Raw genomic sequence first — 24,785 nt, 5'->3', positions numbered from 1 at the left:
CAGAGAAAACGCTACGCTTGAGCAAACAGTGTGTGAATAGCTACTACAAATGATGGCAAAGTGCCCGTGCAAAATCAGTTTTTGTGTGTGTTTTTAATAATTGTTGTTTAGGTGTGTTTGAGTGCTCATTGTTACAATTACACAGCAAAGGTTCAGTGACATTTTTATTTATGCATGGAAGAAAGCACCAAGGAAAATTTAACTACACGATTCAGGCAGGCTACACAGTGAACTCTGAGAAAAGCTGTGAATAAAAAACAATATTCAGAAGTAAACAGTGTAGCTGACAGAGTGTTTATGCCAGAATGTTTATTTTTAAACAATTACCTTCTTTTACCCATATATTTAACAATATCTTTTACATTTCTAATCCAAACTATGTCAAACTTTACACTGCACTTACTTGTGCCCGTAGCAAAAAACCTGTCAAGTTTGAAAATGTTGTTAACAGACAGACAGACAGACAGACCTTCCCATAATTTATAGATGTATAGATAGATATGCTATTCACATATGTGAAGCACTGTTAAATATATTGAAATACATTTTGAAAATATATTATTTCAAAATACATTGAACATAAATCTTTTAAATTGTTCCTCATGTTACATCTGTAAATGTGTAGCCTACATATTGTGTATACCGGTATTTCACAAAATATATTCATGCCTTATATCATGTTTAGTTTTCAATAAATGTTTTTGCAATTTTATTTCAACACCACGTTTACCATTTATAAAGCTATGTAATATAATAGGCTATTATATATTACATTATATTATAGCCTATTATAACCTATTATATAAATTGTACATTGTTTTACACTCATGCTTCATATACTCATTCCGTTTACAGTTTGGTGATGGCCACTAGCCTATACACTTAAATGTTAACCTCACATTTCAGGATATTTTATCTGATAATCAAATAATTCCCTCCATCAATTCTTCTTTTATGTAAATGACGCGAGACTTCTACGTCTTTTAATTGACGCGCGCACTCGAGTTGCATTTGAACCAGATTTGAACTGGAGTTGCTATAGAAACGGGCGGGAAGCTCAACTGACGAGAAGCTCAAGTGACGACAAGCAGCAGCTCCGTCTCTCACTGTTGTCTTCGCTAATTTCAGGTAAGTTTAGTCACCAAAATTACACAAATAGTACATACAAATGTTTCTGACACATTCTTTCATGTAAATGACACGCTTCCGTTGAATATTTACTTTATAGAAATGGTATAGTGCGTCTTCGGGAAAAGTCAGTTAGCATCTCAACTTTTAGGCTAACGTTAACTAACTTAAGTTAACGTTACTTTAGGTAAGGTTAGGTTGATTAGACTTTAGCTGTAAAGTTTAGGCTTTTAATCTTATGTGTTGATTAGAGGTTTTGTAAAGGTTTTGCTGGCAATTTTTCAATGTGAATGGAAGTAAACTATAAATTATCTTAAAAGTAATTAACTTAAAAATATTCACTGGACGGTTAATTCATAGTTTTCACGTGACGGAATGCCCACCTGGAGGGCAAATTGGGGTTTTATAATGCCATTTATGCCTAACATTAGTATGAACATGAATGTCACGCAACCGCTTAATTCGCAGGTAACGTAACGTTAACTTGACTGTTAACGTTACACACCGATTAATAACCTTAAGTTACTTAAAAAAAATATATTCCTGGACAAGCTGCTTTTTTTTCTTTTTCTTTTTTTTACAAGTGAATGAACGATTTATTTGTCCAAAGGACAAATAACTTACAAGACCAGGGTTAATGCCAAGCCCTGGTTTATAGATTTTTATAATTTTATTATAATAGCTTCAGAAGACATTTCTCAATGCTGCTATTGTCATACAATTGAAAGTATTATATTCCTACTTCCATAGTATGGCAAATTAGTACAAATTAGAAAAGTTTAGCAGGTAAAGAATTTTGATGCACGTTATCTTACTTTTCCCCTCATTGATAGAAGTTTTCATTTTCAGGTGTAGCTAATCCTTTACAATGTGTTATTGAACCTTTCCATTGTATAACATTTGTAAACTACATTTTAATCTTGTGTGGTTTAATATTTATAGTACTCAAAGCACAGCCTAAATAACTTAAGGGTTAACATTTATGGAGTAGTCACACTGTTATTATTAAATGTTTATGAAATAATAAATCACCATTAGTAACATCAGTCAATCTGTTCACTTTCCAGATGGGGCATGAAGAGACTGGACCACAGCACGAAGAGACTGGACCACAGTGCTAGTTTGGCACCCCCACACTACTTATATTTAAGGGTTAGTTCACCCAAAAATGTATATTCTGTCAGTAATTTATACACCCTAATGTTGTTCCAACCCCTTAAAGGATTAGTTCACCCCAAAATGAAAATTTCCGAATAATTTACTCACCCCAATGCCATCCAAGATATCCATGTCTTTCTTTCCTCAGTGGGAGAGAAATTATGTTTTTTGAGGAAAACATTTCTGGATTTTTCTTCTAACAACAGACATTGGTGACCATCGTTTTTAAGCAAAAAATCAATGCAGTTTCAAAAGTCTTTGAAGTGTTTAAACGGGCTGTACGCGCTCACAGCTGAAGAAGAGGTTGTTATCTAGCGAAACGATAGGTCATTTTCAAATTTTTTAATAATTAATAGACTTTTTACCTTCAATAGTTCGGATTGAGCTGATCAACAAACGGACAGGGAACTACGTCATCTCGTTGAAAGGTCGCGCCGGCAATACTATTTGAACTACTATTCATATTCATCAGAATGTTATTCATTTACTATTCATATTCACTGAATACTATTACTATATATATAATAGCAAACAATACTATTTGAACTATCCTCCTACGTACGGTCGCATTGTAAACAGTGGGGCGGTACTTCTGCCGGTGCCGTTGTGACCTTTCAACGTGATGACGTAGTTCCCTGTCCATTTGTTGATCAGCTCAATCCGAACTATTGAAGGTAAAAAGTCTATAAATTATATATTTTTAAAAAAATGACCTATCTTTTCGCTAGATAACAACCTCTTCTTTAGCTGTGATCGCGTACAGCCCGTTTAAACACTTCAAAGACTTTTGAAACTGCATTAATTTGGACTTAAAAACGATGGTAACCAATGAAGTACATTGTTAGAAGAAAAATCCAGAAATGTTTTCCTCAAAAAACATAATTTCTCACCCACTGAGGAAAGAAAAACATGGATATCTTGGATGGCATTGGGGTGAGTAAATTAGTAGGAAATTTTCATTTTAGGGTGAACTAATCCTTTAAAGGATAATTCCGGTATTTAGCGCTTTGAGTCTATTTTCTGGTTTGTTTTGGATGAACTAGAGTGGTGGATGATGGGTCCTGTCTCGACTCTTGACTCGTTTAGAGTCGCCTTTGACCGCTTCAGAGTGGCTGGCTACAGGCATACACTAACATGTCCTTAAAACAACCCTTAACGTTCGTTTTCAAAACTGCAACTCACCGACTGGTTAGTGGTGTTCGTTGATGATTAAAAACAAATATATTAGCACAATGTATGATTTCAATCCGTGTTATTTGCTATAGTGGAACTATTTTTTCAGATACCTCACAACCGCTCGATATTTGAGTCTGAAGCGCAGTAATATCAATAAGCAATGAGTCCTCCAACAGAAATCAATGGGATTTCACAAAATGCCAAATAAAACACGACAGAAACTGTATTTCGCTACGCTACTTGTTTTGGAACATCAATGAACACCACTAACCACTCGGTGAGTTGCACAGTTTTGACAACGAACGTTAAGGGTTGTTTTAAGGACATGTTTGTGCATGCCGGTAGCTAGCCACTCTGAAGCCGTCAAAGGCGACTCTAAACGAGTCAAGAGTCGAGACAGGACCCATCGTCCACCGCTCTAGTTCATCCAAAACAAACCAGAAAAGAGTCTTAAAGTGCTAAATACCGGAATTATCCTTTAAGACTTCCGTTAATCTTCAGAACACAAATTAAGATATTTTTGATGAAATATGAGAGCTGGCTCACTCCTCCATAGTCTTCTAGGCAATTTCATTCTGCCTTTTCTGCCCAGAAAGTTAGTAAAGACATTGTTAAAATAGTCCAAGTGACTGGCTCAACCTCAAGTTCATCAAGTGATGACAATAATTTTTGTGTGCAAAAATGTATTAATTTTCTTATGTGTGGGCCTCTGAGTGAGTTTACAAAAGTTCCGCACTGCATCGAGACCCATATGCGTCATCTTCTCGCTGCTCTAGTGAACTCTAGGGCCGGGACGATACAACTATCTCCCGATTCGATACTATCACGATACTTGGGTGCTGATACTGCTGGTATTACGATTTTTTTTAAGAATTGCAATTCGATATTGCGATTTTTTTATTTTATTTTTTAACACTAGACCATCAGAAAATGTTAAATCATACACTTAAATACAGACTGTATAGGCTAAATGATGTATAAGATGAGTCATATTTACAAAAACAATTCATCACATCTTTCTGACTTATTTCAGAAGCATCATACAGTTAGTACTACATTCTCTTTAATAAATGATTCGATAACAAATACATTTTGTAACAGGCACTTGTCCCCATCTTGTGGCGAAACAATATAATCGATAAATGCATTATTTTAAGGGGCCAATCACACCTAACGCAGTTTTGGAAGTGAGAGGCGCCTTTTTTCAATTGATTTCCTATGGCAGTGCACGTTCTGCACGCTGTTTATGCGCCCCAGGTGCCTCGCGTTTAACCGCCGGCTGCGCCTCATGTTTTTGGAGTTGAAAATAAAATCAACTCGAATCGAATGAATGGAGAGGCGGGTCTTCCGTTGTAGTGAACACCAGAGAATGTGATGATGGAGGATAAACTTGTGGTGCTCTCGCGGGTTACCAGGAGCTTAACAACTTCACGAATCGTAACTACCACAATGTTAACAGAAAATAAACGAAGTTAATAAAAGGCTGATTTGACGTTTACTTGACTGACAGGACAGCTGTTTCAGTGTTTGCCTAGCAACAAAAAAACGCAGTTCACTGCTCGTTCTGTGTGATTGAGGCAGTGCTGTGCTCCTCGCTTTTTCAAACCGGAAAAACGCGTTAGGTGTGATTGGGGCTTTACTCTATTTTGATCGCTATCATAAACATCAGTGTTTATATTTGAAATTTAAACTTTTATCCAAGTACTTCTATGATAATTTGAACTATTGTATCACAGAAATAATGATACTATGAGGTTGAAAAGATTGTTTGTGAAGCTGTTTCATGACGACTCTGGGTCAGCACTAGGGCTGCAACAAACGATTATTTTGATAATCGATTAATCTAACGATTATTAGAACGATTAATCGACTAATCGTCGATTATTTCGCCGACTAATCATTAAGTTTGGAACGATTATTCAGCTTTTTCAATTAGTTAAAACACTGAGTTATACATATTCTAACTATAATATAAAAAAAGAAAATCACTTCAGCTTTTGAAATGGTTGTTTTAATGAACTTTGAGCAACTAAACAGGTCATTCTCTTTAAGTTTTCAGATTTCTGTCCAACTCAAATCACACACAAATGCTCTCTAAGCATTGGTTAAATATTCTGTTCTCTTTCAATAGAAAAACTAAACAAAAAAAATAATAAGCTGCATTACAGAAAAACTTAAACTGCAAACAATTATTATAAGAATAAAAAATGACATGACAATTGAGCTGAGCTGACAGAGACACTCATTCACCTTTTAATTTACAGAATAAAAAAGTAACTGACATGATATTCTTCATAACATCTCCTTGTGTAAGTCTTCATGAATATAGAACAAAATACAGGCAAGTGATAAGACTGTAATACCTAATAGTGTTACAATAATAAAAACAGCTCTGACTCCTAAGCTCGATCAAGCTTTATTCTATGCAAAAATAAATCATCACATTACTGTAATTATATTATTATTGTAAATATTATTGCTAGTATTAGTAGTATTGCATTCTCTAAAAAGAGATTTACTGCTAGTTATTTAACTCCAGCTGGAGAACATTCAGCTCTCACCGGCTCGTCTCGTGCCGGGGTGTTTCCTCTTTAAGTGCTTTAACATGCATGTTGCGCTCCCGTGAAAAGCAAGTTTTGCCTTGCATGTATTACACACGACAGTATATTCTTGGTTAGAAGTTTTGTGAAACTTTCACACACCTTGCTAGTTCGGATCAGGTTCAGATTCGTTTGCACTCCGTCATAATTCGCGCTGTGTTTTCTTCTACCGCATTTGTAACGGCTGCATTACACTCTAGCGCTACAGCGCCGTAGCGGTCAAATCACGATATTGCAGGCCCTTACATTAGGTCACGTGGGATCAAACGACTACTCAACAACAAAGATATTTGTCGACAATTTTTTATTGTCGACGTTGTCGACAATGTCGACTAATCGTTTCAGCCCTAGTCAGCACAGCTTTAAATGTTGCGATATGATTTTGTCAAAGGTTTAATAGACAGACGAAATGGTAGCAGATCGTGTGGGCGTTTGAATCGAGATCACATTTTTTTAAAGATGAATCGTGCAGCTCTTTTGTCTTATCTCTCTCCCAGTATACGAGTAGCGCGAGGGCTTTTCAATGCATTCAATCTCAGGTCGCTTTTAGTAGAGGAGTGAGCCAGCTCTCAGATTTCATCAAAAATATCTTCATTTGTGTTCTGAAAATGAACAGGAGTCTTACGGGGTTAGAATAACATGAGGGAGAGTGATTACTGACAATTTTTTTTTTGGTGAACTAACTCTTAAACACCGTTTTCATTTCATTTAAATGTTTATATGAAAATATTTGTTGTTGTTTTTTAAGCTATAATGTAGCGTTTAAAATGTATGATAATCATATGAAATTTTCTACTTTTTGATGTGCTGTAAAAGTGTGTGCTTATAATTCACATGGTTGTGTTAATAAAAAAATTAAGTTGGACGAATGGTGCAGAATTTTTTTATACCTTAAAATAACATTTTAACTTGAAAGAAAGTGGACATTTTAATGTTCTTTGAATGTTGTATTGTTAATAACATTTTGGGGGAAAGAACGTTGCAGGAACGTTATGCTTACCTTAAGATGATGTTCTAGCAATGTTATGCTAATGTTCCAGCAATGTTATGCCAATGTTCTTGCAATGTTATGCTAACCTTAAGATAATGTTCCAGCAACGTTATGCTAATGTTCCAGCAACATTATGGCAATGTTATGCTAACCTTAAGATAACATTCCATGAACGTTATGCTAACCTTTATGAATGTTCCAGCAATGTTGTGCTAACGTTCCGGCAACGTTATGCTAACCTTAATATAACGTTCCAGCAATGTTATGCAAACCTTAAGATAATGTTCCATGAACATTATGCTAACCTTAAGATAACGTTCCAGCAACGTTATGCAAACCTTAATATAACGTTCCATAAACATTATGCTAACCTTAAGATAACATTCCATGAACGTTATGCTAACCTTAAAAATGTTCCAGCAATGTTGTTCTAACGTTCCAGCAACGTTATGCTAACCTTAAGATAATGTTCCAGCAACGTTATGCAAACCTTAAGATAACATTCCATAAACATTATGCTAACCTTAAGATAACATTCCATGAACGTTATGCTAACCTTAAGAATGTTCCAGCAATGTTGTGCTAACGTTCCAGCAACGTTATGCTAACCTTAAGATAATGTTCCAGCAATGTTGTGCTAACGTTCCAGCAATGTTATGCAAACCTTAAGATAATGTTCCAACAATGTTGTGCTAACGTTCCAGCAACGTTATGCAAACCTTAAGATAACGTTCCATTAACATTATGCTAACCTTAAGATAACATTCCATGAACGTAATGCTAACCTTAAGAATGTTCCAGCAATGTTGTGCTAACGTTCTAGCAACGTTACGCTAACCTTAAGATAATGTTCCAGCAACGTTATGCAAACCTTAATATAATGTTCCAGCAATGTTATGCTAACCTTAAGATAATGTTATGCAAACGTTAAGACAATGTTCCAGCAACGTTATGCTAACGTTCCAGCAACGTTATGCTAACCTTAAGATAACGTTCCAGCAACATTATGCTAACGTTACAACAACGTTATGCTAACGTTACAGCAACGTTATGCTAACCTTAAGATAACGTTCCAGCAACATTATGCTAACGTTCCAGCAACGTTATGCTAACGTTCCAGCAACGTTATGCTAACCTTAAGATAACGTTCCAGCAACATTATGCTAACGTTCCAGCAATGTTTTTCTAACATTAAAATACCATTCCAGCAACGTTAAGCAAACTGGACATTTCAACATTTTTAGAACATTCCAAATCAACGTTCCCACAACGTTCTTAGAACATATTTTTGTTAGCTGGGTAGTTCGCCTATATGGACGCGCCGGCCGGTCAGCAATGAGTGTATTTATTCATTGTCCCTTCATAGTTTGCAAGAGACATTTAAACTGAGACGTATTTAATAAACTGAGCATAGCCTATTCATCTGTCAGCGACTTGGCCATTCTAATTAATGATCGGAAGAACGCGTATCGACCACTGTTACTGTAAGATATGCACGTATGTCCATTTAAACTCGATTTTGGTCAAATGTGGACTATATCATTACACTGGCAAGAATATGGTTACATTTAAAGATGCCGTACCAAGTATGACAACGCTACGTTCAACTGCTTTTGAAATTACGGTGTTTTTTTCACTTCCTGAAAAGTAACCGTTTTGGACATACGTGAGTTTCATCGGGCAGCGACGATATTATAACCATTTCAAATTTTTATGTGCTTTCTTCTCTTTCCCTTTTTTGTTCGCTGAGGTGGAGCTATGAAATATTGTTCTTGTAAATACTTTCCAGCATTTCAGTAATAAAAGTGTACACCTTACCTACGGTGCTCAGCAGTGATCAAAAAGGATTTAAACTGTGGATTTTGAATCTCTTCTTGTAAACTAAGAGATGTGGCAATTAAATTACCACACAACCTGTTTGTCAAAAAACAGTACTAATTTGGCCAGGAATTTTTACGCTGGTTGAGTGAGAAAAAACACTGATATTATGGATTCGGACGGCACTAAAATCACCGACTTACCCCTGTAAATGTTTAAAATACCGGACGAGCCCATGAGAAACAATATTAGCGTCCGAATAGAACTTAACTGACTGTAGCCTATGCTTTCACTGGCCTTTAAAAGCGCTCTTTAATTAAATTAATAATATTGTATAATAATATAATTAAAAATTCTAACAACAATCAGTGTAATGACAATTTTATTCTTTGCATGAAAACACTTGAATTAGCCTGTTGTATTACAAATTTATTAAATGTTTCATTTAGGTTCCAACATTAAAAGTTAAGACTTTGATTTGATTAGGGTCAGCTTCTAGCTAGAGACTTCTGCCAGTCCTGTTTTCTCTAGTGTGTTTTAGGCAGATCACTGAGATTCTCACCTTTCGGAGCCCAAATGGCTTTCTGGCCCAGACGTTGAATCGTTAGGTTGATTGGATTAGCTGTAGGGGAGACTTTCACCTTTTGTCTTTAATGGCTCTGGGATGGCTCTTGGAACTGGAGTTCCTGGCCAATATCAGCATTTTAATAGTTATGCTGATTCAATTGGACTGGCAGCGCTCTCAGAGTAGGGTGTGTTCCTACTTCATTTGCATGCTTTGTTCAGAGTCTCCGCCTTTATGTAATCCCTCCCCCTTGGAATGTATATATCTACAATGAATACTGTATTAAGATTTGGTTGGACAACCTGCAGTCACGCTCAATAAAGAATAACTTCTGTTTGAACGCGATCCCAACATCTCCTGGTCTCTTCTTTGAAGAAGGAAAAAGTTCCCTACAAGCCTAATTGAACACTGTCTGTGTGTATTAAAACTTAGACCTGCAACAGTGATAAGGTAAAGCTAGTGGTCCAGACCAACCTTCCGAACTTATGACTTACAGAAGGTAAACTTAACTAAGAAAGTTTTGGGAAGCACGTATTAACGATAAGGTACAGCTTAAGGTGTAACTTAAGAACCACGTAGTAGCGTTAAGGAGGTTTCGGGAAACCCAGCCCTGGTTTGCGCTTGGCAAAGATGTTCAGATAGCCATTGTTTTTTTTTTTACAACCATGACAAACAACTAAACTCCTGCTTTCTCATCTTACTAGGGCTGTAACGATAGACCAAACCTACGATTCGGTTCGTATCACGATTTTTTGATTTTAGATTTGAAAAAAACAAACAAACATGTTTTCGGTGCTGATGCAGTGTAGCGTCTGGCCTATGAATCATTCTTTCATTTGTTCTGAATTAACAAATTCTGACTCTGTGTTCTGAGCACATTCCTTCTGAAATCCAAAGCTTTTAGCCTCTGAACTCTTGAATGCAAATCATGCGTTAGGCTCCAGCTAGTCTGCAAGAAGATGGTCTTGATGACTTTTATGGCGCCTTAAGTGTTAACAGACAACACGATACAGGATATTCTCCCAGCTTTGCAAACTTCAAAATATTCCCAGGGGAGATATGGAACTCGCCCGCTGCGACCCAGACCTTCCACACACACACCAAGACATTCCAATACGCACGCACCCAAACGTTTCTTCAAACTTATCATTTAAAGTCCCACTCCGATCATATTTTGAGCTATTTTTAAACATTCTCAGTGGTCTTTAAATGATGATTATGCCGTTTTTAGCCAAAATCACAAAACCTGTGCCGTTTTCTGGGACTTTGCTTCAGCAGAGCGGCAGTAGCTCATTAGCAATTCACCTCTGCGTTGTGGGCGGAGCCGTTGGCACGGAGACGACCCTCCCCCTCGTTCACACCGCCGCCGACTTGAGCTTCCGAGAAAACGGAGGAGAAGCTGATCATCGCCGTTGCTGGGTTTCCTATCATTATCGGATTAATTGCAGTTTAACCATCAGAGTGAAAGTTTATCATTTGCATGTGTTTTTAAGTCCTGTCAGTTTAACAGGGCGCGCTTGACAGGGCATATAAGAACGCAGAGAGATAGCAGAGAGAGAGAGAGAGAGAGATCCCCGGCCGCGCGCGCGCACTCACTATTAATAATAATAAATAATAATGTGACCAAAACGGTTATACAAATGCTGTCATTATAAAAGGTTTCTAGTGTCAATGTATTGCTTGTTTATTTTGTTTACTTTTCATGGTGTGACACTTCTCTTCTCCCATGATCGAACATAGAATGCTGCTACGTCAGAGCGGCCAAAGCGTCAACAAGCTTCCCCGTACTTTTTGACAAGCGTCCTTGACAGGGCGGCCAGAGCTTCTTTGCCGCTCAAGTCGGCGGCGGTGTGAACGTACAGTTAGCATTGCAACCCGCTACCGCACATAGGTGTTGATCCGCCATCGTCTTCTCTACTCCTCAGAACCTGAGCCGCGCGGGCGGGGCGGAGGGGAGTATGAGCTTGTGGCCCCGCCCAGTGGAGTTACTACGTCACAACTCCAGTCTATTTTAGCCGGCATTTTAGCGTCTGCTACTGATTCACAGCCATTTGAATGCAGAAATACTCAGAAATACAACTTTGAGCTTATTTTTCTCAAGATATGTCCTCTAACATCAGAAAAATGCCACAAGAACATGTTAACACCTAGAAAAACATGATTTTCATCGGAGTGGGTCTTTAAAGTCATTTCCAAAGGTATATGACATATTGTTGGTGTGTTGCAATACCGCTCTGAAATCTCTGAAGGTGACTGGTCCACGTACGCGAAGTAGGCGAAACTAAGACTCTCCATTAGAGACTGACACAGAAAGTTTCTAGAGAGCACTTTGTCTGTGAGAGTTGTCCCACGACTCCTTAGGGAGTTTTCTCCTCTTTTCTTTTCTTTTCTTTTCTTCAGTCTTTCTTTAGTCTTTATTTTTCGTCTTCGGACCTTCTCCTACGTTCAGTGAAGTGAACGTAGCCGACAACGTAACTTTGAGTAGACCTTTTAAACTTCCCACGAACTCCGTTTGCTCCAGAAGTTTGAGCTTTTGTCGTTCGCCCTATTTAGGGTGATGTGATTTCTTGTTGTCTCTCAAAAGGGTTACTTTGTCAGTGAAACTGCCTTCCTGAGATTTTGCTTTGACTTTTTCTCAATCTTTCCTCCCTTTCTATCTCTCACTCCCATTCCTTATTCGTTGTTTGTTTACGTGTTCGTAGTCTGTATATACATATACTCATGTGAATTGAATTCTGTATCCTTAGCTTGTGTTTTTATTAAACCCAATAATCTTCTTGAATTGAATCTGCTTTATTGCTCACCAACTCGAAGTCCCTGAAAATGTACGATCTAAGCTACAAAGCTTTTATTATTTACTACGTTGAGTAGTTTAATTTTATAAACACAGGAAAAATTAATGTTCACGGCCAGAAAATGAATATTTCTTGGAGTGTGTATGAAGGGTACTTTTATTGATATTTGATAAGGAAGTCTTACATGAAGTTTGTGGGACAAACAGTATGTTTAGATAACTGAAATTAATGCTGATAAAAGTTACCTTGACAAATTGAGCAAATATTCCCTTTTTGGGTAATTTGATCTGTGTAGACGATAAGCAAATCATATTCATAAACTCATGAATATTCCCTTTCATTTGAGTTATTTTTCCCCAGAAATGATTTTCGCTAAGTTACTAGCCTGGGAAAACCCAGACAACTTCCGGCAAATTCAGATTTGCTCTGCAAGTAGTCTGGCAAAGAGCTCATTCAAGCCCATTTCCATGCCGTCGAAATCGCGGCACCAATCAGAAATGTTGTGGCGGGCTTTACACAATGATGATCGCTCTGATTGGTTTTAGGTCTATCCAATTGCGCCCAGAGGCATTTGAGTGACGTCCGTTCAACTTTTAAATGCATTATTATATTCAAATTGCAAACACATGAGGACAGTCTCCATGAAAGACCCACTGGCAGATGAATGTGCTACTACATTTCTCTCCGAAACGGTAGGAAATTAAATTAGATTTAATAGAGGATTTTAACTGTGACACGATGATTGACAGGGCAGTTTAAGTGACAGGATGCACGCGACAGATCCGTCCGATAAACATGACGAAGTAGTATGTCCCAAAGCTTGCCTACTTTTTTGCTACACATTCAAAAGTAAATACCTTTTCTTCACAAAAAGAGTACATACTTTTATGGCGTAGTGTAACTTAGGCGAATTGGGACGCAGCGTATGGCTTTACACGATGACGATCGCTCTGATTGGTTTTAGGTCTATCCAACTGCGCCCAGAGGCATTTGAGCGACGTCCGTTGGTGACGCCCCTTTGGAAATGATTTGTCTATGGAACTTTGCCAGACCATAACTCAGTTACTACTGAGAATGGTCTGGTTTTAACCAGGCTACTAAGTTACATGAGTGGTGAAAGATACACTTTTCTTAGAATAAATGAATAATCAAAGAGTTCGTTGGAACTGATTAATTTATTGTAATATTAATTTAGCTTACCTCAAAGTTAATCTAATTAACTGATCCAAATATTAAAAATGAATCATAATTGGTAATTATGGATTATTATTAATATTTCCCCTTTGAGCTAATATTGTTACAGCGGTGACGCGTTCATTTAAGGGTGGCGCTGCCAATAAAGCATCTAAAAGCTGTCACAAAGAACCTGCAAAAGTAATTATTATGAATATGTCAAATATAGCAAGGAGACATTTTAATTGTTCATTAATTAACAAGTGTTTTCTGTGTCGACTGCAAAGATGAAGTTGACGATGCTGACTCACGATCGCAGTAGTGAACGCGGCAGAGGTGTATTTCATATGGATTACATAAGCAGAGAGCAGTCTGTTTTCTTTTGTTTTGAATTGTTCTGTTTAAAAGTAGATATTTCAAGCTTTCTGTCTCAGGTCTGTGAGGCAAGTACCTTACGTTGAGTTTCGGTTCATTTATGAGACGTGAGTCCAGTTCACGTGCCGGCGCCTCCATGTCGTGATTTATCTATTGTCTGCTGTATTTACTTCTTATTTATTAAATCCAGGTAATTGGTTGATGAAACATTGATTAAAATTAAGATACAATTAATACAAAACGAAATTCACTTTAAAGAAAGGCTTTGTGCTTTATGCTTGAAGTGTCTGTGAAAGTTTTAAAGTCGCTTTCAGAGCGGTCATGACTGTAACGGAGAACTGTTGCGACCATAACATTGTTTTTTTTCCTCATAAATACGAACGCGAAAAATAAAATAGATTATTTTATGTTCTGTGGAGGCCGACCATTCTTTATCCGCTGGGTAGTATTAGGCCTACTTTTGTTTTGCGCAGTGTAAGTCATAGAATTACTAAAACATATTTTGCCTCCTAAAAGTTAACAATTTGTGTGTCACATCCGTAACGCATGTGTATTTCCCTCATGTTAAATATAAAACTATTATAAAAATATTTTACACTTATTTTGTGAAGTGTGCATTTGTAGCCTGATAAACGTGTGACTGCGAGTGACGGTCGGTTTGTGCAAAGTGAGTGAATGCAAACAGAAGATCAGCTTCAGGAGATGCGATTGAAAATTTTTCATTTTAAAATATGATGTGCTATATCCAGTTTCCCACTGTGTCATATTCATATTGTTTTCACTGTTTACTTCCTTTTTATTCACATAATCATATTTTTAAACAATTACTTTATTTGTGAAAAAAACTGTAACAGGACTGCAGATTCAAGAAGTTGGCATCTAAAGTACTGTATAAGCATGTTTATTTTAAAGATTTGTTTTCTAATTCATTTCTAATTTATTAAATATTGATTCAAATAAATATAAAGTATATATATATATATATATATATAATATATATATATAAATATTAAAATATATCGCCTTTATATCGGCCATCAAAAAAACAATATTGGTCAACCACTAGTTGTATATTTTTAATGTGTTTATTACATTAGGTAACTGTGTCATTGATCAAATATTTTTAGTAGTTCTCTTGACAGAAACATAGGGATTTGTGCCTATAATGTTTTTAAAGTAATAATTGGAAGATCTATGTTCCTCATTCATGAAGATTTTCAGGGACATGCATAATTAATTTATAAAATCTCATCAAAATGATGGGAATATTTTAGGGCTCTGTTTATGTCCTTTGACTTTATAATCATATTTCTCTCTGTGAATTTGGATGTTGTCACACATTGGTTGAAGCAGGGAAGAATGCAGGATCTTAATTGCAGCAGTATTTATTTAAACAAACTCTAATACTCACAAACTGGATCAAAAGAAACATGAACAGAACAACCAAACATATAGCAACGACAACAGACAAGGAACAGACTGAAACACATTGCTTAAATACACAGAACAGAAGACTGGAAAGCGAGACACAGCTGGGACAAATTAACTCATAACTAATTAACAAGACAGGGATTAAATCACAGAAACACGTGGGCAAATTGGGTGTCACAGGCAAACATAACATGAACACAGACACTAAACGTGACACGTACTGGAAATGCAATTAAACTTTTTTCTTTCATTTCAGAGCTAAAGGAAGAGAGCGAGGAGAGTGAAGAACTGAGTGAAGTGAAGGAGGAGAGTGAAGAACTGAGTGAAGTGGAGGAGGAGAGTGAAGAACTGAGTGAAGTGGAGGAGGAGGAGAGTGAAGAACTGAGTGAAGTGGAGGAGGAACATCATGTCAAAACTGGAGAAAAACCTTTAAGTCGCTCAAAGACTAAAAAGACATTTTTAAAGAAAAGAATAGCCAAGAAATCTTTCACCTGCACTCAGTGTGGAAAGAGTTTAACAAGCAAACAAAGTCTTCAGCTTCACATGAGGATCCACACTGGAGAGAAGCCGTTCACATGTGATCAGTGTGGAAAAACATTTCTTAGGTCATCAAGCCTGAAGAAACACCTGACAGTTCATACGAAGGAGAAGCCACATTCATGTTCTGTGTGTGGAAAGAGTTTTTCACAGCAGGAAAATTTACATAGACATGAGAAAATACACACTGGTGTGAGAGAGTACATGTGCTTTGAGTGTGAGAAGACTTTTATGACAGCAAACTGTTTAAAACTGCACCAGAGGATCCACACTGGAGAAAAACCTTACAAGTGTTCACACTGTGACAAGAGATTCAGTCAGTCATCACATCTGAAAACACATGAGAGGATCCACAGCGGAGAAAAACCTTACAATTGTTCACACTGTGACAAGAGATTCAGTCAGTCATCATCTCTGAAATCACATGAGAAGATCCACAGCGGAGAGAAGCCGCACACATGTGATCAGTGTGGAAAGAGTTTCACAACCAAACAAAGTCTTGGGATTCACATGAGACTTCACACTGGAGAGAAGCCTTACCCATGCAATCAATGTGGGAAGATATTCGGCCAATCATCACACCTTAAAAGTCACATGAGTATCCACACTGGAGGGAAGCCGTTCACATGTGATCATTGCGGCAAAACATTTCCTCGGGCATCAATCCTGAAGAAACACCTGACAGTTCATACGAAGGAGAAGCCATATTCATGTTCTGTGTGTGGAAAGAGTTTTTCACTGCAGGAAAATTTACATAAACATCAGAAAACTCATACTGTTGTGAGAGAGTACATGTGCTTTGAGTGTGAGAAGACTTTTACTACAGCTCAACAATTAAAACTGCACCAGAGAATTCACACTGGAGAAAAACCTTACAAGTGTTCACACTGTGACAAGAGATTCAGTCAGTCATCATCTTTGAAATCACATGAGAGGATCCACACTGGAGAAAAACCTTACAAGTGTTCACACTGTCACAAGAGATTCAGTGTGTCAGCTAATCTGAAAACACATGAGAAGATCCACAGCAGAGAGAAGCTGCACACGTGTGATCAGTGTGGAAAGAGTTTCTGTTTTAAAAGTCACTTGAAGATACACATGAAGATCCATACAGTGGAGAAACACATCACCACAGTCTGAGATCACGGTAAGAAGTTCATCTTTATGTGCTGAGAAACAAAATCTCTTCTGTGTAAGTTAGTCACAGTCAAATCACTCTATCTCCACCTATAGTTGGCGCTGTTTCACTGCGGCTGCTGTTGAATCATCCAGGTTGTGAATGAGGCCGACACCTGATGTGATTGTAAAGCGCTTGGTGTGTACAGTAGTAAATAGTAGCGCTATATAAATGCCTCATTCATTCATTAGTTTCTTAACAGCCACGATGAGCAACGGACATTTTGTTGTTTGATTGGTTTTTATTAACTTGTTCAACCCAACATGAATGTGTGATATAAAGAAATCAGTCTGATTTTGACATGTGATTTGTCTGTTCAGAGCAAAATCACTCTCTGACAATATACATAGCAGTGCTGTGCAACTTTCTCTTTCTGACACTGCTTATTATGGGGAAGATAAAACATCAAACAGTATTGTCCTGTTTTCTAACAGCAGTTCATGATTTTGTATTTGCTCTGGTGCTTATCAAGAATACAGAGACGAGAAGCTTCCAGATTCTTCCTCTGTTAATGTTAGAAAGGTGTTGGAAACTATGTGATTGCTTACAGATTACATGTCAAGTATGCGGAATCTAGAGTTTAATGACCAAACTAGTGATTTATATCACAAATTATCTTCATGATATTATAATAGATCATAATTGTGCACAGCAGTTGTTGACCAGATATGATGGGATTAAAATGACTATTGAACTCATCAATGATCTTGACTTTGAGCTTCACTTTTCATTTCACATTTGTCTGTTATTTGAAATCTCACTTGATTTAATGTTTCTTTTAGACCTGATGGACGTGAACAAGAAAGGAAAAACAGAAGCCCAAAAATCTGTCTCCTGCCCTCAGTGTAAAAAATGCTTCACATGTAAATCAAGTCTGATCAAGATTCACATGAGAGTTCACACTGTGAAGAAGCGGCTCAGCCCAGCTAACAGACTTTTGTTATAAGAACGTTCTCCAAATATTCAGTGTTGGTTCTGGGAACGTGAAAAATGTCCAGTTTTCTTGACGTTAGAGGAACGTTTTTTAAAAGGTATAATGTTTCTCAAACGTTCTTTCAACTTGATTTTGATTTAAAATTCAACATTATAGGAACATTGATTTCTAACATTCCAAGAACATAAAAATATCCAGTTTCCTGAATGTTAGTGTGGTTAGTTTGATGTTCCTGAAACATTCTTTCAATCCTCTTTCGAAAGAGTAATAAGGACACAAACTACAACTTTATTCAGACACAGCCTTAGATGAACTGAAGATAAAAGACATTAACTCTCTCAAGATCTGATTAAACAACTCCACAAACAGCATTACCAGCTTCACTTATTACTAACCAGACTGACTTTATTTCTGTCACACATCTACAGAAGCTCTTATTGAGAATTAACAGAGGTTTAGATGTTGATGTCTTATTGAAAATGTTTCATTTGAGATCACCATTATGGAGATCAGTGTTTGCTTTAGTTGAGCTCTTGACCCTTGACTTGAATTAGATTTGTGCTTTATCAGCATTTGCAGGTAATCATGGAGAACATTTCTGCATTGATAAAGCAGACCAACTTGTCTGCTTTAATAACAGACATATAACTGGAGTTAAACAACTGCATTCATTGTAATTTGAATTGAACTTAAAAGTAATAAAAGAAGAAGGTAATGAACTCCATTGATGTGATAAAAATCATTTGCAACTGAAGAAATTTATGTGAGATAGTCCAAAACCTTTCAAAAGTTAAAAACGACACACTTAGACATCAGTACTCGTCATACAAACCTCAACAATGGTGACAATCAAAAAAATAATTCCAAAGCATAATTTATTCATGCCGCAATGCATGCTGGGAGACATGAATGTGTTTTGTTTGCTGGCATGAAGAATGTCACCATTGTTGTGTTTCATATACTGAATGTTGATGTCTGAGAGTGAATAATTGTCTCAAAGCAAGTTTGCAACTCAAAGCAACATATCTATAACAAATTCAGTGTTTTATATCTAAGCTCACAGAAATCAACATTCAGCAACTGAAACAATGTTACAAATCTTATTTTTATTTTGTTGAGTACCATATTTTTCAATAGTGTTTCCATTCATTAAGTCATCAATTACAGAAAAATCAGTAATTTGTCTGTTATTAAAGCAGACAAGTTGATCTGCTTTATCAATACAGAAATGTTCTCCATGAACACCTGCAATTGCTGATAAATTACAAGCCCAATAATACTCAAGGGTCAAGAGCCCAACTAAAGAAAAGACTGATCTCCATGATGGTGACCTCAAACGAAACATTTTCAATAAGACATCAACATCTAAATCTCTGTTAATAAGATCTTCTCAATAAGATCTTCTGTAGATGTGACAGAAATAAAGTCGGTCTGGTTAGTAATAAGTGAAGCTGGTAATGCTGTTTGTGGAGTTGTTTAATCAGATCTTGAGAGAGTTAATGTCTTTTATCTTCAGTTCATCTAAGGCTGTGTCTGTTTCAGGAACATTACACTAACCTTCAAATAACGTTCTAGTAACATTAAGGAAACTGGATATTTTTTTTGTTCTTGGAATGTTAGAAATCAACGTTCCTATAATGTTGAATTTTAAATCAAAATTAAGTTGAAAGAACGTTTGAGGAACATTATACCTTTTAAAAAACGTTCCTCTAACGTCAAGAAAACTGGACATTTTTCACGTTCCCAGAACCAACACTGAATATTTGGAGAACGTTCTTATAACAAAAGTCTGTTAGCTGGGAGGCTTTCTCTCTGAAATCACATCTACTCTCATTCTGAAGAAAGACCATTTAACTGTGATCAGTGCGGTAAACAGTTTCATTGGGCATCAGTCCTGAAGAAACACTTGAAGATTCACACAAAGGAGAAGATTCATTCGGAATATTACAGCAGAAAAGACACGGCGGTGTGTGTTTCAGTGCAGGAAGTCCTTTACTGCGGATGATAGAAAGAGATGAACTGAAAGACCACCAGAAAATTCACCCTAGAAAATCCTTTGGAGGCAAAGTTCAGGAGCTGAAGAAGAGGCCTTAACACTTTTAATAGAGACATTAATCTTATATTAATTTTTAACTCGTTCTTCATTGTTTTTCATTAGAACATCTAGTTTCACTTCTACTCTTCCACGGAAACGCAAGATATACTTTCATGTAGGCCTATCTTTTTTAAACTGGACTCTTTTCTTCTCTTCTTCTCTTGAGATGCTTTGGCTCTTATAAGTCAGTAAAGAGAGAAATCTAATTCGCTTTCACTTTTTCATAATGTTTGTATTTGCTTCATGTAATTATTGATTAAACTCTTTTCTCATTTTATCAACATCTCATTGTTATTGTCCTTTTTTAATTTTCTGCTGATTCTGCTTGAATTAAAAGCAATTTCTTTATTTTAGTTCTGAAATTCATGAAGTATCCTGATATGATTGCTTTTTGAGCTTTCCGTGTTTTAAACTTCTCAACAGAACTTTTAAATGCTTAACTAAATTATATTTCACTGCACACATGACTGACATTGAATGAGATTGCTGTCTGTCTACATTATTAACAGTTTCACCCTTGATATCCAGTATCATATATACATTTTTAAGAGTTTGTTTGAGTCAGTTTGATGTTTCATTCACGCCATCAGGGTTCATGAAGTCAGAACAATTATCCATTCACCCGCAGCAGTGTTTAATAATAATAATAATAATAATAATAACTTTCATTTATATTAGAGCCCGACCGATAAAGGATTTTGAAGGCCGATACCGATACAAATATTTGTTGGTTTTAAAATCCGATATTCCGATATATCGGCCTATATATATATATATATATAATAAATATATATATATATATATATATAATAAATATATATATATATATATATATATATTTCACTGCACATATATATAATAATATATAATAATATATATATTTTTTAATTTCAGAAACGCGCAACAAAACATTAACAGATTTCCCTAACATTAGTTATTTGTAGTTATTTATGAGTTTTAACTAAAATAATATGATAATGCATTTTAAAAAGAAACTTGTTTCTTTTATTGTCACAACAGAACAGAGGAACATCAAAATATAATTAGTCCCTACATTGCCTTATAAGCTACCTTATAATTACAATGTCAGCTTGCTTATCCCTTTACCTGCACTTTTTAAATTCTTTCCATCAAGCTACATCAAACCATTTTCAATCATCAGTTGCTGCCTGCCTTCTAAAACCTACTATTTAGCGATCTAAATCCATTATGTGACTCGTTAATGCTGCGGCTGAATGACAGTCTGCAACGTGTTTCACTGATTCTTGGGAATTTGGATAAAACAGGTTTTAATTTTGAAAATAAAAAGTTAGTAAAATTACAAAATCTGAAGATATATTATTATTGACCAAGGTCTTGGCTGTTCAGCAATATATCGGTGCAACCTCCTCATTTTGTATTTTTTTCATAAAATAGGCGTTTTTCTAGTTATTACTTTGTTTTTGTCAACACCGTCAGACACAATAAAAAGCAAATCATTTTTTATTTATTTGGTCTAATATGTATTTAGAGTTTTTAAATCATTATCTGGCATTCTTAGTACACATATTTGCTGTTAAGTGTTAAATATTCACTTTTTTTCATGTTTTATACTGTTTCACGTGTACTCCTTTAAAAGATCTAACATCATACAATGTTTATTTTAAGCCTAAATAGAAAAAGTTATGTTTTTTTATTTAACAAACATATTTTTTGTATTAAAAGATACCATTACTTTAATAACTCAACAGCACTGAAGAAACATATTGTAAGCATATTCATTTAAAACAAATAAAACTCCCTCTGACGGTGGTGACTTTAGAACTGAGGGTGGTGACACTAATCTGACGGTGGTGACAGTGGCCTCATTACAACATACAATTCCAAAATTTATACAACTCAAGTCAATGGCTTCTTGCTTAACAACTTTATTTAACTATTTGGTCCAAAAAATAACAATCCTGAGCACTGTGATAAACATTTAGCCTGCCTACTCCGAGCTGGATCGAGTATGGCCTGATCCACCGGACTGTTTGGGGGAGATTCTAGGTGACCTGAGCCCTTTCTCTTACGTTCTCTTGATACTTTTTGTCTATGTTTCCAAGCCTTTCTCTGACTTCTCTTTTCCCTTTCATTCAAGTCATTGCTATTTTTTTAGCTTCCCTTCCTCCACCCTCTTCTTCCATCTTTGCCTTTCCGTTCTGAGGTATTCCTCCTTTAAAGGAGAACTTGGCAACTTTTTTAACTTAATAAAACTGTCTAGAAATAATTTGGATGGTTAAACAACCTGTTCTGGTGATATTGGTGACTTTCCCCGCTCCCCCCAGCATTCCCATGCGGAAAACCAACCTTGCAACTTGGGGACTACCGTCCCGGCAAGATAGAAATTGGAAGTCTCGTGAGAAGCGAGAACGAGAAGCGAGAAACACGAACTGCTTTACGGCAATTTGACATAAACACATGCCATATGATACTGTGTTGATGTATTACCCACCTCGGTAGACATAGCTCCACACGACAAAGTTGGCCGGCTACGATAATAACATATGCACATGAGCAGTGGTAGAAAGGGGGAGGAGGGTGCCTCAAGTGAGTTTTTTTTACGACTGTGTTGTGAAATATACGGCCCACAGCTGTAGGGGGAGCTCTTTGAGAAAACACGCGACAAAAAAAGTGAAGATCAGCGAAGAAATTACTAGAGTTGCCGAGTTCTGCTTTAACTCTGCCTCACTGTGTATTATCTCTCTCCGCTTCTTTTGATATTCCCTGTTTCTTCTCCTCCACAGATAGCTGCTACCTAGCCATAACTTCCTAAAATACATAAAGTCAAAGTTGACCTAGAGTAATGACTATGAAATTGGGGGGGGGATTACAGTGAATGTTAGATTTGGTTAAATGTTGTCATGCCATTTTCATTTGGCTTTAGTCATGGGAGATGCATAGCCTACAAGGGATATTGTATGTGCTATATAGGTAGGTAGTAGGTGCACTATGTGCATCCCAAATGACGTAAGCCAAATGTACATGGCATAATAGTGAATTGAAAGAGAGGGAAGGTTACCAATGGTTATACCGCAGTTAGGTCCGGTCTAATTACACTGAACAAAATTATAAACGCAACACTTTTGTTTTTGCCCCCATTTTTCATGAGCTGAACTCAAAGATCTCAGACTTTTTCTATGTACACAAAAAGCCTATTTCTCTCAAATATTGTTCACAAATCTGTCTAAATCTGTGTTAGTGAGCACTTCTCCTTTGCCGAGATAATCCATCCACCTCACAGGTGTGGCATATCAAGATGCTGATTAGACAGCATGATTATTGCACAGGTGTGCCTTAGGCTGGCCACAATAAAAGGCCACTCTAAAATGTGCAGTTTCATCACACAGCACATTCCAACAGATGTCGCAAGTTTTGAGGGAGCCTGCAATTGGCATGCTGACTGCAGGAATGTCCAGCAGAGCTGTTTCCCGTGATTTAATGTTCATTTCTCTACCATAAGCAATCTCCCAAGGTGTTTAAGTCAAGTCAAGTCATTTTCATTTATATAGCGCTTTTAACAATGTAGATTGTCTCAAAGCAGCTTTACAGAGATAAATGTATAATTTAACGTAAGATTGTTTTGGCTTTATAGCGGTTCTTTAATAAAGTTATTTTCCAGCTAAAGTTAGTTTTGATCGATTCGCTTCCGTCGCAACGATCATTTGTTTTTAAATTAGGGCCGCCAAGACGACACCATTCTCTCTACACAGACTTCAAACGCGAACCTGTGAGAAACGCTGATGGCGTTCAGATGCGCATGAAGAACGGGTTCTATAGTTATGTGCGTTTGAATATATGTGTGCAGGTTTGGAATTCCCTACAAACCAAGCCTAAACAAATTACTGGTGTTTCCTTATAGTTTTGATTCAGAATTTAATTTAATTTTATCAATTCGGGGTAGATACGCAAATTGAGTTTTCCCGACGACGCGTTATCTGTAGAGTGGGAAAGGGATCCTCCATAGGGAGAGACTAGTTGGCACTTCAGCACTGCGTTGACATCGGGTCCAGGCGAAGGTCCTTCATCAGATCTGGAAACGGCCTGGATCCGGCAGGCTGCGGGAAAACCTTGGGATAAACAAAGACACTAAAATTAGCGTAGATGCTATTCTTCTCATGATGTAACAAGTACATCAGGATTTATGGGAAGTGTTCCCGGTTCCAGCTGACCTAATCTATTTAGAGAAACTCGTGTTCGTGAAGATGTTCATGGATATCCACGAACATCCTCACTCTCACTCGTGCTATATTGCTTAATAGTAGCATGCGGTGTAGGCCTGTATGGAAGAAATATAGGGAGAATTACATAAATACAAATATAAAACAGGTTAATGAAACATTACAGGCCATATTGGTATTTATTGTGATCAACAATTATATTCTAGCCTTCGTTGAGGACCATTTGGAGGTTTTTGTCACCACCGTCAGACAGAAAACCTGACGGTGGTGACGTATGACGGTGGTGACAAAATCTACTCTTTCACATGATATGCATGAGTTGTTCACATTAGCCATCTTTTTTTCCCTCTGTTGCTATCTACTTCAGACCTCTTCTTAAAAAGTATACATTTATGTCATAATCTAATCTAATATTTTTTTATACAAAAGAGACGGTGTTGACATGTTATGGTTGTGACAGTAGCAGTGTCCAAAAACATGAACAAGTCTAAGAGAAATTAGCAAACTTACAGGAGCTTGAGTGATCTTGAAGCATGCAGAAGAGTTGAAGGTTTGAAAATGGGGTCCCCAGGAATTAAGTTGACCTTGTAGTTGCCTGATTTTATTGCTTTTTATAAATATCTGACGGTGGTG

General features: G+C 36.7%; 1 protein-coding gene across 1 annotated transcript in view; it reads left to right on the top strand.

Annotated features, from left to right (window-relative positions):
• Positions 1–20,230, top strand: part of LOC311079591 (uncharacterized protein) — a 29,793-nt gene extending 9,563 nt beyond the window's left edge. Inside the window, exons 2-3 of the mRNA XM_084109163.1 lie at positions 15,467–16,894; positions 17,707–20,230. Of these exons, the coding sequence (XP_083965289.1) occupies positions 15,467–16,887 (1,421 nt within the window). The 3' untranslated portion in view covers positions 16,888–16,894; positions 17,707–20,230. The remainder of the gene's footprint in view (positions 1–15,466; positions 16,895–17,706) is intronic.
• The last annotated feature ends 4,555 nt before the right edge of the window (positions 20,231–24,785 follow it).

Source organism: Abramis brama, assembly GCF_963993115.1.
Source record: "Abramis brama genome assembly, chromosome: 1".
NCBI classification, from domain to species: Eukaryota; Metazoa; Chordata; class Actinopteri; order Cypriniformes; family Leuciscidae; genus Abramis; species Abramis brama.
Note: the sequence above shows the minus strand (reverse complement) of the source record. Positions and strands in the feature narration are given on the sequence as shown.